Below are 20,266 nucleotides of genomic sequence, written 5' to 3'. Positions count from 1 at the left end.
GACCCCCCCATCCCCCCAGTGTCAGTGTCCCTGAGCCCTGGTGTCCCTGACCCCCACACCCCCCACCCCCCCTTCGTGTTCCTGACTCCTGGTGTTCCTGACCTTTGGTGTCCCTGACCCCCCCATCCCCCCAGTGTCAGTGTCCCTGAGCCCTGGTGTCCCTGACCCCCACACCCCCCACCCCCCCTTCGTGTTCCTGACTCCTGGTGTTCCTGACCTTTGGTGTCCCTGACCCCCCCATCCCCCCAGTGTCAGTGTCCCTGAGCCCTGGTGTCCCTGACCCCCACACCCCCCACCCCCCCCTTCGTGTTCCTGACTCCTGGTGTTCCTGTCCTTTGGTGTCCCTGACCCCCCCCCCCCCCCACCATCCCCCCAGTGTCAATGTCCCTGGTGTTCCTGACCTTTGGTGTCCCTGACCCCCCCATCCCCCCAGTGTCAGTGTCCCTGAGCCCTGGTGTCCCTGACCCCCACACCCCCCACCCCCCCTTCGTGTTCCTGACTCCTGGTGTTCCTGACCTTTGGTGTCCCTGACCCCCCCATCCCCCCAGTGTCAGTGTCCCTGAGCCCTGGTGTCCCTGACCCCCACACCCCCCACCCCCCCCTTCGTGTTCCTGACTCCTGGTGTTCCTGTCCTTTGGTGTCCCTGACCCCCCCCCCCCCACCATCCCCCCAGTGTCAATGTCCCTGGTGTTCCTGACCTTTGGTGTCCCTGACCCCCCCATCCCCCCAGTGTCAGTGTCCCTGAGCCCTGGTGTCCCTGACCCCCACACCCCCCACCCCCCCTTCGTGTTCCTGACTCCTGGTGTTCCTGTCCTTTGGTTTCCCTGACCCCCCCCCCCCCCACCATCCCCCCAGTGTCAATGTCCCTGGTGTTCCTGACCCTGGTGTTCTGACACTTGGATCTGATGACACATCCCACACACATCTTCTGCCCGATTGAGTGAGCCTGGCCCAAACCATCAGGCTCGCTGAAACATTCGATGTTCAGGTATTAGAATTTAACTGGATTAAACACCTAAAGGGAAAGTTTAGGTGGACATTTACATCCAAAATTTGGTAAATATCACCTTGAAGTGATAATAAACAAGCTGAGATATCAGTGGAGCCACTTTCAAAGGAACAGCTGTGGTTCAGATGCTTCAGAATGCACTCCAGTAACGAGTATGAAACTCCAGGCTTGCCTTCAGGTTTTTTTTGTAGTGAATCACTCATTATGTGTAGAAAATCCTTCTTTTATCCATCCTGATATCATGTTTGGCTATTTTGAATCTGTGCCCCTAAATTCTGAAGAGGGGAAGGTGAGCCAGCCTTTAGAGAGAGCCATCGGGTACACTGCTAATCCCTCATGAATGATTAGAGGCACGTGTCGACCTGAGTCTGCGGAACGTCACAAAGCCCAATAATGCAAAGCACAAAACGTCATTCGGGAAGAAGGCCTACTTACTTTGTGCGATCGCCATGACTCCAGAGAGCGGGTTGATGATGAGGTTCTGTGTTTGTTGGTGATTGTGATGTGGCGGCTGTGACAGGCTATGGATGTTTGTCAGCGTGCTGACCGGAGGCAGGGGCCCACCCGCGGCAGTGATCTGCAATAGAGAGGCATGTCAGGTACGTGGCAACAGGACCACTCCACTCTCAAGTGGACAACCAGCTTCCAAAAGGACCACCCCCTTCCAAAAGGACCACTTTCTCTCAAAAGGACTACCCCCTCCTAAAAGGACCATCCCCTCCTAAAAGGACCACCCCAATCCCAGCAGGTCCACTCTACTCCGAGGTCCAGCCCATTCCCAACAGGACCACAAGCTACCAAAAGAACCACCTCATTCCCAAAATTACCACCACTCTCCCTGAAGGACCAGCCCGCTGCTGAACCATTATTCTGCCTACTCCCATTGACCAACCCCCGCCCTGTCCATACCCCTCTCATCCATGCAGCAATCAAATCTTTTCTTAAATGTCAGAATTGATCCCGCATACACCACTTCAGCTGGCAGCACGTTCCACAGTGAGATGAAGTTCCCTCCCCCCCCAATGCTCCCTTCAAATCTTTCACCCTTAACCCATGTCCTCTTGTTCTTGTCTCACCCAACTTCAGTCTACCTCAAAGGACCCGACCTGAAAGGCCAACTGTCCATTTTCTTGTGCATTCATCTTCCTTTTGGTCCTGACATTGGTGATTTACTCTTGTGGCCAATGAATACATACTGAGAAAGTCTCCAGTGCTCTCATTTATAAAGCATTCACGTCTCCTCCCAGAAGGAAGTCACACTTCCAATGAAAATTTCCAGACATCCATCGGTGATTCAGATGAATGTGCATGGAAAGTGCACAGAAACCCCTTGTTGTGTGGTTGGATGGAATATTCCCCAAATCACGCCTGGGAAGCTTGTTTAAACTTCCCTAACCCTCCTTTGCAAAATATATTTGAGGTCAGGTACATTGTGGCATCTCTGAGGGTACATTGGGTATAAACCCAGCATGAGAAATAGTCATCCCAAACCCTGCCACAAAAGGGAGCCTTGAAGATTGCTCGACTCCTGCCTTCAGGAGGAGAGTGAGGAGAATGGAACAAGTTCATCCAAACTGGCATTTCCCAGCCGGGAGTCAGCCTCTCGCTATTCCGCTGAACCAGGTAGTAAGTTGGCTCCAAAATTGAAAGGCAAGTAAGGAGAAGTGAATGAGGTTAATCGGCAAGAAGGGCTTAGAGGGGAAGTTGAGTGAGCATAAAGGAACCAGTCTGAGAGTAAGTAGGCTGTATTAGGATTTCGGGCAGAATATAATTATCACTTCCCATTTGCCAAGACCCTTTGTCTACCTACTAACTCCATTTCAGAAGCTACAGCTGAATCTAGTACCTGACCAGCTCAGCTATTTCAGAGTCAATTGCTTTGGTGTTCCCAGGCTGTGACAGGGTTCCAGTCTTGAGAAACCAAACTGCATGAAAAATCAGAAGTGGCTCAGGCAAACAGCAGTGGTAGGAGTGTGAGCAATGCAGGATAAGTGCAGAAAGAGGAAATCAGAAGAATACAAGCCAGTATTTCATCGGAAAGGGGAAGAACTTCAAATTCCTGGGTGTCAACATCTCTGAAGATCTGTCCTGGGGCCTTCTTGATGATGCAATCATGAAGGAGGCTCGCCAGCGGCTACACTTTGAGAGGAGATTGAGAGATTCGGCACGCCACTAAAGACTCTTGCAGGTGCCCAGTGAAGAAAATTCTGGCTGGTGGCATCACTGTCTGGTATATGGAGGTGCCAATCCAGGAAGAGGCTATGGAGAGTTCCAAGCTTTGCCAGAGCCATTGTGGGCATCGGTCACCACTCCATCGAGGGCATCTACAAGAGGCGGTGGGTGAAGAAAGCAGCCTCTATGCTCAAGGATCCTCACCACCCAGCTACCATCAGGAAGGAAGGACAGAAGCCTGAAGACAAGCAAACAACGGCACAAAAATACCTTCTTCCCCTCTGCCATCTGATTTCTGAAATGGACAATGAACCGCAGACACGGCCTCACTTTTTCTCTTTAGCACGAATTTATTTTTCTTTAAGAAAATGTCATTTATAGCGGTGCTTGCACCTGTAATGCTGCCACAAAACAATGAACCTTTCGACTTGTTCATAAACTCTGACTGAAGTTGGCCTCAGTGAGCAGAGGAGCCTGCTCTTGCTCCTGGCTCTGCGTGAATAGACCCAGCCCTGGATTGTCACGGCACAGGGAGGGGTGGGTGCAGCAAGGGAGAGAAGGTCTGTAGAAATGCCCCATTCCCACCCAGCTTTAGGAGAATGTAGCCTCACAGGAGCCAGCAAACCCTTTCCCATCCATCCCTCCCATCTCCCAAATGTGCATGGAGTGTCCATAATTCAAACCCAGTTTAAAGTCTAACCCAGGAAAGAATTGTACAGGCCAGACCAGGTAGTAGATTTCCTTCCCTGTAAGGTATTAGTGAGCCCCCTTTGTGTTTTATCCTTTAACAGGTTTCCTGGTCACTCTTACTGATTCTTTCCTTTTAATTCTCAATTTATGCAATAACTTGAGTTTAAAAGCCTTAACTGCAGGAATGGGGTTTGAGCTTTTAACATTCAACTTCTCCAGGTACATCCACTATCACGGCCACAATGCCACTGTTTTCTCAAAGAGAGAAGGGTGAAAATAAATAAAACCTCTTCAGAGTTTATTGTCCTGTCACATCTAATAAGTCCAAAGTAAAAACAAAAATGCTGGAGGAATTCAGCAGGTCACGCAGCGCCCATACGAGGTAAAGATTCGTAACCAAAGTTTCAGGCCTGAGCCCTTCCTCAAAGTATGTTTTCATTTACACACAAGTAGATACTCCGTCCAGAGTCTGTACTTGTTCCTGTACACACACAGCATCCTGTGTCTATATGTGTAAATGTACACACTCTGACCTGTGTCTATACGTGTAAATGTACACTCAAGTACACACTCCATCCTGTGTCTATACCTGTAAATGTACAAACGAGTACACACTCTGTCCTGTTCCTGTACGTGTAAATGTACACACAAGTACACAGGCTCAGGCCCGAAATGCCGGTTATATATCGTTAACTCCTATGAACGCTGCTGGACCTGCTGACTTCCTCCAGCATTTCTGTCTGTGTTCGTGATTCCCTCAATTATTCCAAAGTTGTAGGAACTGATGTAAAAAAAAGACTGGATGGATTAATTGACCTTATTATCGACCTGCATGTTTCTGGTGGTTGTGCCCAGAATGGAACTTATAATGTATTCAATCGATAAGCTAAAGTAGTTTGTCTGTTTTATTGGTCGATCTTTGGATTTGCACCTTTAATGCTTTGTGGGCAAGGGTTACAGCTAAACCTTTCAATCCTGACTTGCTTTGGATTCCAGGCCTGCTTTTCCGACAGTGCTCCCATTGTTTCATTGGAACCTTCCACCATTTAAAAACAAGACCCATTTGTTTTCCCTTCCCCAACCCTTATCTTATCAGCTTTGCAGTTACAAAGGGGCAGGTGTACTCACCATCTTGGCATCAGGTGACAGCAAACTGTGGCCTGGGTCCAGGTTCGCTGGCGAGACCTGCTGTAGGACTGTTTGGCTCGTCACCATGGCACTGTTGCCATGGTGGCTGATCGCTGTGGAAGAGGGGATTTCGCTGGTACCTTGCTGGCCATACCGCACTCCTGCCGCAAAAGAAAACCAATTAAATCAATCAGCCTGCAGAAATGAACCAAACAGCATTTCAGTCTCTGAAGTGATGAGGCCCAACTGAGAGCAAACAAAAGATATATAGAATCAGATAAATGCCGGACATGGGTGGTGGGGGCAAAGGTGAGAGGTCCTTGGTGTGTTGGAGCACGACAGTCTCCCCCATCTTGTGAGAGGACAAAATGACCAACAGTATAGGGCACAAATAACATCAGACCATTCCACGTTGAATAGAAAAAAAAGGACCAAAACAATTATCCAAAGCAAAATTAAGGGCTTCAATCCTTTCTAGCATAAAACCATTCGCCTTTGGCTTTTAAGCTGCACTGGACAATGAGACACGACTCAACGAGATCAAAGAAAGAAAGCGCTGGAGGTATCTTGTGGCAAAGGACCAACTTGGCTCTGCTTTCCAATACCGTGCTGTCCCCACCCCTGTAACTATGACCACGTCAGTCAGACGTTACAGGAGGGAGCCTGACTGGTGAGTCGGATCTACTGAAGACGCATTAAGCACCTTGGTTGATTAACAGCAGTGGGAGAAAAGCTTGTGGACCTCTCCCATTCAGTTTAGGTTATCCTGGAAGCTAATGGCTTGAGAGGAGGGTGGATCGCCACAATCAAGCAACAAGAAGTACAGAAGCTCCCTGTGTGTAACTCCTCCAATAAACTCCAGCTGTGCCTTACGTCTCCCTTCTTTTGCCAATCAGTTCGCAAACTCCCCTGGCTCGTTTTCCCATACAGTGCAATGCGGGCCAAGCAACAGCATCGGACCAAAAAAAAAGGTATCTGCTGCGTCACGTTAAACTGGACGGCAGAGCGACACAAACTAATTTTCAATGGACCTTGCGTAGAATGTTACCTACAAACAGAATACTGCCAATTTAGCAAATTGCTTTAAGCCTTGCATTCCCGAACAAGCGGGAGGGAGCATTAGGATTGCTTTTTAATGGATTTAAGCAAGAAGAGTCAGTTCCCCTTGACTCTGGGAGAAGGGGTGGGATTGAGAGTCTCCCCAGTGGGCTGATTACTGTGCTCGACTCTCAAGGTTTCCCCCAGCTTGCCTCAGTCGGGTGAATTTCACTAGTGAGGCACAAGATCTTGAGAAGATAAAAACACTACTGCCCGGCTCACCCTGACTGAGTAGCACCTCCTGCCAGCTGGCCATGTTGGGGCACTGATGGTTGTGGAGATGTTCATAGCCAAGAGCACCTTGACTTCCTTCATGAAGGAAGGTACGGGGCAGCGAGTGGCCTACGAGGGAAGAAAAGGAAGGAAAGGGGGGGGTGAAAAAGAAAGTCAAACAAAATGGAGAAATAAATGTACCAAAAACATGGATAGGCAACAACAAAATGCATTTTGGTAGCACATTCCATGTTCAGGAATTAAAGAACATGTATTAGTACAGAACCTCCCACTTCGCTAAGACAGGCCAATATAAAGCAGTCACACAGCAAGATCCTACAAAGAGCATTGCAACTAATGACTAGACAACTTGTTTTAGATTTCAGTAGATAAATATTGAGCAGACCAGGGGAAATATAACAGCTCCTATTCAAAAGAGGACAAAGGACTCTTACTCTAGAGAGAAGACCGTTCCTCATTTTAATGTGCGTATGGCCCAGTCAGGGCGAAACCAGAATGTCCATTGACAGTTTGGTATTCACGCCTGCAGGTAAAACTTGAACCCACAATGTATTGGCTTAACTCATCAAGGATCTCTTCACCCAACACGGCCCTGACTTAAACAATACGCCATGGATAAGGGCAAACTGTAAACGGAGAACATAAAGAAGTGCTGGAGAAACTCAGCAGGTCCTGCAGCATCCACAACAGGCAAAGATATATATATATACAGTAACGCCCCTGGTATTCGGCACCTATGGGGATTGGTAGATGCCAGATAAGCGTATTTTCCAGTTGTTTGAGACCAACTCTGACAATGGCTAACTAAAACTTATCTGCTGCCTCATGATCTGCTGCTCTCCAGACATCTAATACAGTTAAACCCCTGGTACCCAGCATCTATGGGGATCAGTAGATGCCATAGGTGAATTTTCCAGTTACTTGAGATGGTGTGTTGCATGGATTGGTGAACTAATGACAAGACGCGCCACTATTCTGCAATTTTTTTTGCCGGATGCTTGAGGATGCTGGTGGCTTGAATTCTAGACAACAGGGATTTTGCTGTAACTGAGTTTTGGGCCTGGGCTCTTCATCAAATGTACAAGAAAAAAGCAGTCAGGCACCTCAATAAAAGGAGGGGGAGAAAGGAAGAAGGGGCAGGGGGAGGAACACAGGCCAAAAAGCAAGAGGCCAAAGACAATTTATGTAACTTTTGTTATTTCTGAATCATTAATCTTTTCCCTTCAGCAGAACCTTTCAACAACAAAGAAAGCAAGGTTAGTTTCAGCTGGAAATATGCCTGCATGAGCAGCTTAATCATGTCAAGGACAGCCATTGTCCCATGCCAGCACTGAATTTTCCTGTGTAAGAGCTGCCACTCCGTTTAAAAGTCACCAGCTTCCTTCATGTTTCTCACCCTGTGACACTCGTTTGCAGTGTGAGCAACCCCTCGGTTCAGAGAGTTGGACCCCCGAGTTGGAGAGGGTGAAAGGAAATGTACCAGAACGTTGCCGGGATTAGAGGGCATAATTTATAGGGAGACGTTGGGCAGGCTGGCTCTTTATTCCCTGGAGGTTGAGGACTGTGATGTTTCTTTTATTGTAATAAAATAACTTGGGTTCTTTTAAAACAACTATATTTATTAGCTAGGACACACACAGACAAGACCTCGTGGAGGCATCCATCTTGGATTTTCCCCAAGATGCAACAGCTCATCTCCCGACTCCCCCTAGTGGTCGGGATTAGCACTAGCCCTTGCACTTGCACTCTCTCAGTCCATCCCCTTTCCGTGAGATGTTTAATCTAACAACATGGCACACTAGTAGGGGTCCCGACAGAGTGCTAATGCAAGTACATAGAAGTTTATAAAATCATGGATAAAGTGAAAGATGACAGATTTTTTTTCCCCAGGATAGATGATACTAGAGTTGGAGGTGAGAGATTTAAGAGGGCAACTTTATCACTCCAAGGGAGATCTGCATCTGGAATGAACTCAAGTCAAATTTATTATTATCTGATTACACAATGCCACCCAATGAGACAGCGTTCTCCAGTCTTCGGAGCAAAAAGAAAATGCAGACACACAGCCAGACATGACACACATACAGACAAACAATACATAACAGGACAAGTATTCACAGATACCAATCAATAAATAAATATTGCTTCATGAATGAGAGAGTCCTGAATGGTCGTTCAGCTTTCTCACTGCCCGTGGGAAGTGGCAGAGAAAATTGTTGAGGCAGGTGCGATTTTGATATTCAAAAGACATTTAGAATGAAAAGGATTTGAAATGATATGGACTGAATGCAGGTTACTGGGACTAGCCCAAATGGGCTGAAGGGCCTGTGTGACTCTAAAAGTGATTAATTGTTGTCACTCAGTGTGTGAGTTTTCCAAGAATAGAGCTTGCACTGAGTGAGCTGGCCCTGACCAAAACCAGCTTCTACTTCAGACAGGGTACAAAGCAGTACATCGGGGATTTTTGACACAAAATAGATGGACAAGAGTGAGAGGTCAGCGCCTTTTCCCCAGGGCAAACACCACAGGTCATCCACACAAAGTAAAGGGAGGAAGGTTTAGGGTACTTTTTTTTTACACAGAGAGGTCTGAGTGGTTGGAATGCATTGTCGGGGAAGAAGTGGAGGCTGCAACATTAGGGGCATTTAACGGACTCTTAGACAAGCACAGGATGAAAGAAAAACAGAGGGTTATGAGGTAGGGAGAGTTTAGTTTTTTTTGGTAGGTTATGTATGGGCTGGCACAGCATTGTGGGCTGAAGGGCCTATACTATGGTGTAATGTTCTATGTTTTCCTTTTAACCAAAAATATACTTAATTCACAATAAATTATTTAGAAAAGGAAACCTGTTCAGAAACTGTTCCCACCTTTACCTTCATATCCATCCATATCACTCTGCCTTGTAACATTCGATTCCATTTGCACCATTGCCACCACTGTGGCACCTTGTCACTTCTCTCCCCTCCATTGTTTGAGGGACTTCCCCTCCGGTCTCAGCCCCTCAATGCCCGGTAATGGGAGGACTCTAGACTGTAGTCCCTCTCCATAGCACCAAGCCTCAGTGCACCCCTCAGCACGGACAGCCTGGAATGTGCCAGTCGGCAGCGTTTCCGCACCGACAACTTAGTTTGCTGAAAGACCATCAGGTTTCAGGCAGACCAAAGTGCATCTTTCACTGAGCTGCATTCAGCAGTTCTGGATGTCTACCTGTGTGTGTGTGTGTGTGTGTGTGTGTGTGTGTGTGTGTGTGTGTGTGTGTGTGTGTGTGTGTGTGTGTGTGTGTGTGTGTGTGTGTGTGTGTGTGTGTGTGTGTGTGTGTCAGCAGTGGTGTGGAACTCCACCCCTGCTGGGCCAGGAGTTTGGGAAAAGCATTGAAGGTGTGTGCAGTCGTTCTGCTTTAGTTGCAGAAGTCGAATCAACAATTATAAAGGGTGTGGAGGACCTATTGTAAAAAGTGGTCACGCTGATGAAATGGCATGGGCGTAGCGGTTAGTGCAGTGCCTTTACAACAATCCCGCGCTGTCTGTGAGGAGTTTGTACGTTCTTCCCGTGTCTGCGTGAGTTTTCCCCGGGGGGCTCCGGTTTCCTCCCACCTTTCAAAACATACCGGGGCGGTGGAAGTTAATTGGGCATAAATTGGGCAGCACAGACCCATGGGCCAAATGGCCTTGTTATGATGCTATTTGTCTAAATTTAAATATTAGCTGGTCCAGGCCCGAAAGAAAGAGAATGGTGACTGGCGGGCAAGAACTGCACACAGCATCAGGAAGAACTTCCAAGCAGTCTCTGAATTTTTTTTAAAACACGCTCTTGTGAAGGCAAATAGTACCTCATGGTTCAATCACATCTAAATGTCAACACCTTCGACAGGGCTGAACTCCCTATGGAGTGTTTGCCTGGACTGCTGTTCTCGAGAGTGGAAACAGACAGAAACTCCAGAATGCTGCCCCAGTTTTTTTCTTGTGAGAAACAGAGATGTCTGTAAGTAATTTGTACATTCTCTCCATGTCTGCGTGGATTCTTCCCACCCTTCAGAACGTACAGAGCACGTAGGTTAATTGGGGTATTTGGGCGGCACGGGCTCGTGGGCCAGAAGGGCCTGTTACTGTGTTTAATTCTTTTTTAAAAATGTTACGCTCTTGGGACTTTTTTTTAGTGTAGATCAATATTAGGGTGGTTTACATGCTTTTAATTTTATAAACTCAACAATACAGCAGATGAAAGAAATGTTTTCATTATGTCACTAGATATAACAAACAAAGCAATTCCTCAATCTCATTAAACTCAAATCCAGGAAGATAAAACATGGGGAGAACAGAGCAAGTGTTTGGCCTCGTGATGTCTCCGGCCAACCGCATGTGGCGGAAACTTTTGGCAAGCCTATGGTTTTCGCTGGTGTGCCAGGTAGTACTGCTCCAGTGGCTCAGACCTTCCGATGCTACCTTTGCAGAGTTTGCATGCTTTGCCTGCGACCGCGGGTGTCTCCTCAGAATGGTCTGGTTTCGTCACACAGCCCGCAGCCTTGCAGGTGGGACAGTTAAGACTCGATGGGCTGAAAAGCCTTCTTCTGCTCCTGTGTCTTATGGGCCTATATTTCCTCTTACTCTGTTGGGGAGTGGCAGCAGGATCAAAAAGAATGAAGTTGGACAGATTCCATGGAAATTAGTGAGGGGATGCAATTGATGGGCTTGCTCTGGACTGGATTCACGCAAAGGCCTCCTTTCATATCATAACACACGAGAAATTATTTAAAATAGCATCAGAAGAGACCAAAATAATAGTGAAGGGTAAAAGCCTATGGAAGATTTCAACAAGATGTTCCTCCCTGTCTCTAAAGGCAATGAATTAATTTGAACAAACTATAACTGCCTCAGAATCCCAGCTTGAAGAACTCCTTGGAAGAGGTTGAGAGGACTGCATCTCAGCCTTATACCAACCAAATACAACCACCGACCTTCAAGAAATTTTTTTTTTCTTTTTAATTTAGACACACGGCCCTTCTGGCCCCATGAACCGTGGCACCTGATTAACCTGCAAACCCTGTACGTTCTTGACTAATCAATACTAGAAATGGTGCAAAGCTATTGGGTGCATTTTTAATGATATGTCAATGGCTAAATTTAATTTTAATGAAGCTACTGAGAAGATTTCCTACTTTTTCTTGTGGAGGACGCTTTCCTTTCCTGTATTGGAATGGTTTGCCTTGTAAATATCAGCAAGATCATAAACCACTTAATTGGCTCTGTTGCTCAACAGCTCCACAATGGTCCCAAGGCCAATAAAAATGCTTTATTTTATAACTCCAGCCTCCAATAAAACTGTCAAAAGAGGTAAAGCCCATTACAGCTCTGGCCATTAACAGTATCTGGAGCTCTTTGAAACATCTTTTTTAACCCAAGTGCCCTTTATATTCACAAAGTCTCCTCCAAGTTTAAGTCGCATGTGTGCTGGCATTTTGCTCTCGATTCCCAAACTACAGGTGATTTCTAGCCAATCCTCTGCATCCCAAGCATTCATTAGCCTTTGCTCAACCTACACATCACCCCTGGCCTTGGTTTGCATCTCCATGCCTTTTTTTTTTAAATTAAATATCCTTCAGTTGAAAAACAAATGGAGCAGGGACGATCCAGTGATACGGTATCAGGGTCTTGATGAAGTTCTGAGCTGCAGTAACAAGCAACTTAGATAAATGCAGATATACAGCACGGTAACAGGCCATTTCGGCCCACGAGCCCGTACACCCCATTAACCGGCAACCCCCAGTACGTTTCGAACAGTGGGAAGAAACCGGAATGCCCCCCCCGCCAGGTAAAACCCATGCAGACACGTGGAGAATGTACAAATTCCTTGCAGACAGCGTGGGATTCAATCTCTGACGCCGTAAAGCCGTCGCACTAACCGCTACGCCAACCACGGCCCCCTTTTGGCACAACATCAAAATTAAACAATTTTAACCATTGTGATCCTTTCTTGATAACTTGTTGTGAATTAACTATTCCTTAAAAATGTAACTGCAGAATCATTTTTCACCCTTTTCCTTGAAACAAGGAAAAGAAGTGGCAGACCAAGGAATATTACATCAATGAGATCGTTGCAAAATTACATAAACTAACTTCAACTCCAAGAGTAAGTGAAAGCTTAATTTCCATTCAGAAAGTCTGAGGAGTTTTATTAAAATACAATGAACAAGACGGCATGGTCGGCGTAGCGGTCAGCGCAACGCCTTTACGGCGCCAGCAACCAGGACAGGGGTTCAAATCCTGCGCTGTCTGTAAGGAGTTTGTATGTTCTCTCTGTGTCTGCGTGGGTTTTCCCCAGGGGCTCCAATTTCCTCCCATTGTTCAAAAAAGTACCGGGGGTGTAGGTTAATTGGGTTGTAAATTGGGCAACACGGGCTCATGGGCCAAAATGGCCTGTAAGCCTAAAACTTTAAAGCATTTCCCTTGCTTCCAACTCTCAAATCATGCAAAGACATCATTGTGAGCTCAAATCTGAATCCAGCTGGATTTGACTCAACATCTACATCTCCACACCAATGGACCAGTTGCAAAGGGATGACCAAACCAACCCTTTGGACTCAAGAGGCATCCACACGGATCTCACCAGTGACTCAGCCTGACAGGATACAGCTGAGGCCTCATCTCCAAAATAACCTCATTCTTTTAGAACAGTGATCCTCAACCCTTTCTTTTTCCCCCCCACTCACATACAACTTTAAGAAACCCCTTACTAACCACAGTGGCATCCTTTTGGCTACTAAGGGAATACTTACAATGGTATGTGAGTGAATAACAAAGGTCAAGAATGGTTTGGGGTTTACGTTAGTTAATTATATCATTTTTTTCCTCTTTTTATTTCCTTTTTTTCAATTTATCTATGAATAATCGTTTGTTCGGGTGCCCTGCCATTCGACGTGGGCGATCATGTCTCTCCATCCATCGTGGTCTCTGACCCTCCAAATTGCAGTTGTTACCTCCCTTGTTTCTAACCACGATGTTAATCCATCTCTCACTTTCATTCTCTGTCAATCTCGGCTTCTTTTTCCTTCCAGCTTTCCCGTTGTAAGTAAGAATCATACTGTTGCAAAAGAAATTTTCTTTTTCTCTGACACGTTGCGCTTGTCTGCTCTTTTGCAGTTTGTATTAGTTTCAGGCATCACTCCTTTATGTATGTATGTACTATTTTATAAAATTCAATAAAAATAATGAAAAAGAAAGAGTACCACTGTCTTAGAGGAAGAGAAGAATGAACCTGGACCAGTGGAAGGGGGCTGAAAGGAGAGCCATCTGAAGGCAGTGATCCTAATTTAGTTGCAGTGAGAATATTCATAGAGAAGACTCAAAGTTCTCAATGAATTGGATCTAATGTTTCAAGGGAAAATAGACCAGAATCAGTGACCAAAGGATAAATCAGTGCTGGAGCAAACAGTCCCTATGGTAGAAAAGGGACATTGGTTGAAAATGCCATTAAAATTTTGAGGAAGATAAAAGCCTATGGAAAAAGAAGTATCGGCAGGTAAAATCAGGAATAATCCTTTCTAACTCCCCGAGGTGAAAGAAGAAACCAAAAGGTCCTTGAGACCAAAAACATTACATGTCAGCAGAGAAAAATGATGCAAAATATTTCTTAATGAAGACTCCTGTCCTCCTCGGAGAGGGTGATGAAATAAACATAGATAAATAACAAGGAAGAACATGAAATATTGGATATAATAATTGGCAGGAAATATTAAAATGTAAATGTGGAAATTTGCCAAGCCCAGATAAAATGCACTGTTGGCTCTTGAGGAAAATTAGGGATTGGGGGGGGGGGGGCAGCGGAGGGAAGGTGGAGTCAAGATTGGAAATGCTCCACCTTCTGCTCCAGCCCTTGGTAAGTTAACGACAAACAGTGCAACCTCAGAACACTTCTGTCCCTTCCCTTCCATAGAATTGTTTGTGGTGGATTCGCCGTGATGTGCCTCTGACGGGGTTAAATGAAAAGAAAATGAACACAATGCCTTTCGATTGATGCTGTACTGTAATTTATTAATCCAAATTCATCCCTTTTCCTGAGGTTTTTGCCTGCCTTTGGATGGAGACCAATTCCCAGTCATTTTTTGACAGTGAGTTTCTTGACTTAAATGACAAGGGTTTAATGGGTTAAGTCAATATGTGTTAAACCTGGTGGAGCTGACAGGCTGCCAAGCACAGTTTCGAACATCCTTGACCCTGGAGAGCATGGTGCTTGTCTGGCCTGTCTCTGGTTCCCCAGGTTGGTTCAGTCACCACATTGGAAATGAATAATAGAATTTCAGTTCTGATCCTTGAGCATCAGTACAAGTAACAATGTGGATATTTGTTAATAAACTAGTGTCCAAAATTCAATTGGAGCCTTAGTCCCCTCGCTTTAATGATGAAAACCTCTGGCTTTATAGGTCTCTGCAGTGGCATCCTCTATGATTAGTATTTAAATTCAAATTTTATTTAGAACATGATGGGAACCAAATTCTGCCCATTTAAACCCATGCCACTCAATTACACCCAAATTAACCTCCAACTTCACACATTTTGGAGGGTGGAAAGAAACTGGAGCACCTGGAAAAAAAACCCATGGACACAGGGTGGACGTACAAACTCCTTATGGACCATGCCGGATTTCATGTAACAGCGTCGCACAAACTGCTACACGAACCGAGGACATCAAATCATATTACAGTAAAGCCCCGATTCTAGCAGCCTTGAGCAATGGGCAAACAAAATCACAGAAAATACTAAAGTTTAAAATTGGCTGTTAGTTCGCCAAGCAAGCAACACACAATCTCAAGCAACCGGAAAATTCACTTATCCAGCATCTACCAATCTCTACTGGATTTTACTGTACATATGATTTCATTTTTTTTAAGATTAAACCATTCTCTCTAGTGAACAATTGTGGAATTCATGAAATGTCAGGTGACTCTTCATCCTAATTTCCTTCCCCAAACCCTCTTGGGCCAGATGAACCAGAAATACAAAAATGTAACGAGAATACGGCAACCAATGAGAAGCTTGCTTTGGCTCTTTCACATGTCTGAGAAAGAAGGTTTGAATCCAAATCATATGATCCAAAAATATGAGCTGATACCTTTATGTCACACTGTGTTTTTACCTGGGGACTGAATGCCCACCTGACAGAAAGTTAAAGCTGCCACAATGCATTTGGAAGAAGAACCGGTAGCTGTCTGGGACAATTTTTAATCATGAGCTATTTGGAACAACCTTAAACCTATTGGTTTTTCAACATATGGAAATGTCAGTGCAGGAATGATGCCGACCGGCACATTCCATGCTGCAGGAGTACTCGTGCTAAGGAACACACAGGGGCTTGGTGCAGCCAACGCGAGGGCACTCTGGGGAAGGACCACAGTCTCGAGCCTTCCCATTTCCGGGCATTGAAGGGCTGAGAACAAGGGGAAGTCCCTCGAATAACGAGAGTGGAGGGGGGGGGAAATGGGAGAAGTGACAAGGTGCCCCAAGGGTAGTAACAGTGTCATTAGAAATGAATGAAACATTGATGGGAATGCATAGATATGATTGTCACTGGATGTAAAAAGACTGAACAGTTTTTCTTTTTGTAAATAATTGAGCAAAATCAATTGGGGGGGGGGCAAGCTTATGGTGAAAGTGGCTAGGATGTACCTTCCTTAACCACTCATGATCACATGGTGAAGCTAAGAGCACGAGACGTGGGAGCAGGCCCCTCAAGCGCGCTTTACCATTCCGTTGCTGATCCAAACTTTGGCCCCACGTTCCAACCTGTTCCCTGTAATCCTTGGCTCTAGTCCAAAACTCAACCAACGACATCCTTGAATATCTCCGTCCCAGGACAGTCTCAAAGATTCCAACTCTCCCAGGGAAGAAATTCCTTCTTATCCTGACACAGCACCTTTGAAACCCACAATCTCTTGTCAGCTGGAAAGACAAGGGCCGCAATTAAGCTTTTTAAAAAGATTTACACATACAGGCTACAGCATGGTAACAGGTCTTTTTGGCCTCTGAACCTGTGTCACCCAAATGCACCCAATTAATCTAATACTCCTGTACATTATTTTTGAAGGGAGGGAGGAAACCGGAGAGTCCAGAGGAAGCCCACGCAGACACAGGGACAACGTACAAACTCCTTACAGACAGCGCCAGATTCGAACCTGGGTCGCTGGTGCTGAAATAGCGTTGCACTAACCACTATACTAACCTGGGAACATCTGGAACTTGTCTTCCACGCCACACCATCCTGACTTGGAAATGTACCACTGTTCCTTCAGATCCCTGGTCAAAATCCCAGAATTCTCTCTGCATTGGGGAATACCCTCTCCTCGAGGACTGCCACGGACCACCCCCACCTTCCCAAGGGTAATTTGGGATAGGCAATTAAATGCAACCTTTGGAATAAACTGAAAGCCACTAATACTGCTACAATAGCCCTGGATTCCAGACAGGAACCTGATCAACTTGTACTGAGCCCTGTGGAGTCTATCTGCAGGGGCCAAGTTAATTACTAAAAAGGTCCTTGGGCTTGACGCAGGCACGTGTTGGCCAGGTTTTAATACTCAGAGGATCTCTTGAGGAATTGGACTGTCCCAGCATTTGCTCTATGAATCTTCCAGTCACCTTCTAAACTTCCTCGAACACTGGGAATGTTCTTGTAACAGAACAGGCCTGAGTAACCTGCTTCTCTTCCAATGAATGGATAAGATCCTGAGGGGACTTGATAGGGTGGGTTTTTAAAATTTATTCAGTACAGTAACAGGCCCTTTCAGCCTATGAGCCCAAGCTGCCCAATTACACCCAATTGACCGACAACCAACCCCCCCCCCACCCTGTTCTTTATTGAAGGGTGAAGGGGAAACTCATGCAGACACGGGGAGAATGTACAAACAGGCAGTGTTGGATTCGAACCCGGGTTGCTGGTGCTATAACAGTGCTGGGCTGATCGCTATGTGCTATCCTTGGATACTGACAAACTAGATCAAGAGGAGACAAAGACCTCATTGATCACAGACAGATTTGAGAGACTGTGATCTCCTCCTGCTCCAAGTTTGTATTTAATTTAAAGCCGCTATTGGTTGAATAAAATATTTTCATCCAGACTAAATGTCCTTTAACGCAGTGACAAAACAGGAGCCACAACTATTAGAAAACTACTGCTGAATTTTCTGCTCTCTTGATGACACAGAAGTTTGTTAGATTTTGTGGTTAAGTGTCAACTCTGCCAGGTTGTGGGATAAGGAATGCTGTTTAATTCAGTTGTATCGTAAAACCTCCGCTCTCCAGCACTCTGGGGATTAGTAGATGCAGCAAAAAAAATGAATTTTCCGGGTGCTTGAGGTTGTGTGTCACGTGGATTAGCAAACTAATGGCAAAGCACGCCAATTTTTAACCCATTTTTTTTCCTTGATTTTTTTGCCAGTTGCTTGAGGCTGACGGTTGCTTGAATTCCAGATAATAGGGGTTTTCTGTTTAAGTTATCCTTTGAAATGCATTGGACCAGATCAACCTATTGAGTCACTTTAAAATATATATACTGACATAAAAATGTATTCCCTCTGCAATCATTTAGAATGTGTGCCAAGGTTAACCACACACTGAGACAGGGAGCAAACAGCACTGAATGATCATAGATGTGATCCCAGGAAATCGAGCAGATTAATGAATAGCCACAAACCAATAACCCTCCCAGCAAGAAGTGTCTGCTAATTCAGCCGTTTCTCCCACTTTACTTGGAGGGGCCATTTGGGTTTGGGGTGGGTGGCCGGTGAGAGACCACTGGGTGCAGGTCGTCATGGAAGATCTGATTACGTCAAGGCCATTCTGGGTGCTGAGTCGGTGAGCATGTGATGCTGACCGCAGGGGGTGCAGGTCTGAGCCTGGGAAAGTCACAGATAACAGGTGTCAGTGAAACCAATGGAGATAAATTTGTTTTCATGGCATTAGTTCCTCCATTCTCTCAACTGCCTGTCGTGACCTACTGAAATCCCCCAGCATTGCAGCATAACACTGGAATTCTTTATACGCCCAGTGGGTCTCACTGCCATTGTAAACATTATTTCAAAAGGCAAAATTAGTCACACGGTAGGGATGCGGTCCACAAGTGCCCAGGTGTGCTCCATGTTTCCAACAATAAAGCACTTGTAATGGTTAAGACACTCAAGGCTGGAGAAACACAGCAGGTTATGCAGCATCCATAGAAAGTGAAAAAGCAATCAAGGTTTCGGACCTAAGCCCTTCCTCAGGAATGTGGAAAAACAGGTAGATGTCTGAATGAAAGTTTCTGGAGGCAGTACACTTCCTTGGAATGATTGGAGACAAGCCCATCACATACGCCTATCATGTCTCAGAGGCACAGAGAGAGCTTACACACAGTCGATGGGACCTCACTGTGGTGATATGTAATTACACCACGAGGTCACCAGGGGTCATCCCAGTGACCTTGTATATAAAGCAGTCCAGATTTACAGTCTAGCCTTCCAGGTTTGTCTTGCAGAGAGACAAGACCTCTCTCTTAGTGTACATATTAGTTTATTAAAACTGTCTTATACTCCACTGCTGTTGTGGTTATTGTCAGTACAATCACCTTGATCCAAGGTTTCTTTTAACATCATGTAACAAAATTTCCTTTATTCTGCCATGAGCCCCTAACAATAAGAGGAGAAGCAAACAGGAGTCCCTTCAGAGTTACTGAGTGTCCGTGGAATCACCTCCAGCGCTCCCACAGCCTCTGCGGCTTCAGTTCAAACCATCCGCCAAGAGCCAAGCCTTCGACAAAACCAAGAAGGCTTCAGCACCCGAGGCTCTTCGCGAGCCCTTCTTTCCCTCAGCACCTTCTCGGATCCTGGTTCCCCAGGAGCCACTTTCCACCAGCCTGCGTGGGTCCCCTGACCGCAAGTCACCATTGGCCCACAGCCTGGCACGATGGCATAGGAACATAGGAAGTAGGAACAGGAGCAGGCCAAAAATGGCCCATCGAGCCTGCTCCGCATTCAATAAGATCATGGCTGATCTAATTTATGACCTAACTCCACCTACCTGCCTTCTCCCCATATCCCCTAAATCCTCTATCATGTAAAAATGTATCTAACCGAATTTTAAATATGTCTAATGAAGCAGCCTCAACCACTTCCCTGGATAGAGAATTCCAAACATTCACTACACTCTGGGAAAAACTATTTTTCCTCATCTCTGTCCTAAATCTACTCCCCCGAATCTTGAGACTGTGTCGTCTCGTTTTAGTTTCCCCGGCCAGCTCAAAAAACCTTCCTACATCTATCCTATCCAAACCCTTCATAATCCTATATGTTCTATAAGATCTCCTCTCATTCTTCTGAACTCGAGCAGGCATTGTCTCTGCTGTACAAGGAGCACCTTCCTTGGGAACAGTGGCGCCCCAACATAGGGGATTGGGGGAGGGCGTAAGATTGAGCAAAGGGATGCCACTCATGAGCAGACGGATGTCTTCACTAAACTGCAAGGGGAAAATTTGGAGCAGATGACTGCTGTCAATGGACACAGGTACAACCCATAAGCCAAGAGCCAAGGGATTCCATGCACGATGGAAGGTAAAAACATCATGAGTTGGGACCGGAGAAGGAGTCACCCAGTACTAAGGAGTAACAGGATGCAGGTGTGACCTTGTACGCTCAAGATAAGTGTGGCAATAACAAGATGATGTGCAGCAGACTAACAGAGAAGGGTAGCAACAGCTTATTCATTGGACAGTGTAATGGTATGATAATTTACTAAGTGCGTGTCCTGAGGTATAAAAAAAACACCACTTGCTGATATCGGGAGAATGCGCCTTCTCCAACTAACACTGTTAGTTGCAAGTGTTACAATCCGGTAATAAAGAACGTTGATTTCGACTCAGTCTGGTGTCTGATTCACTCATTCTCGAATCTATTTTATAACGAGCAACCAGCTT

At 45.8% G+C, this 20,266-nt stretch overlaps 1 protein-coding gene across 4 annotated transcripts in view; it reads right to left on the bottom strand.

Moving 5' to 3' along the window:
- The window catches only part of hnf1ba (HNF1 homeobox Ba), an 84,408-nt gene that overhangs the window by 31,198 nt on the left and 32,944 nt on the right, over positions 1–20,266 (bottom strand). For 2 of the 4 annotated variants that reach the window (XM_069912055.1, XM_069912054.1), the window contains exons 5-7: positions 6,320–6,439; positions 5,000–5,160; positions 1,445–1,586 (exon numbers count right to left, since the gene is read on the bottom strand). In XM_069912055.1, coding sequence (XP_069768156.1) covers positions 1,445–1,586; positions 5,000–5,160; positions 6,320–6,439 — 423 coding nt within the window. The remainder of the gene's footprint in view (positions 1–1,444; positions 1,587–4,999; positions 5,161–6,319; positions 6,440–20,266) is intronic. The other 2 variants (XM_069912057.1, XM_069912056.1) reach the window with 1 other exon arrangement.

This window comes from Narcine bancroftii, chromosome 14 (assembly GCF_036971445.1).
Source record: "Narcine bancroftii isolate sNarBan1 chromosome 14, sNarBan1.hap1, whole genome shotgun sequence".
Taxonomy (NCBI): domain Eukaryota; kingdom Metazoa; phylum Chordata; class Chondrichthyes; order Torpediniformes; family Narcinidae; genus Narcine; species Narcine bancroftii.
Note: the sequence above shows the minus strand (reverse complement) of the source record. Positions and strands in the feature narration are given on the sequence as shown.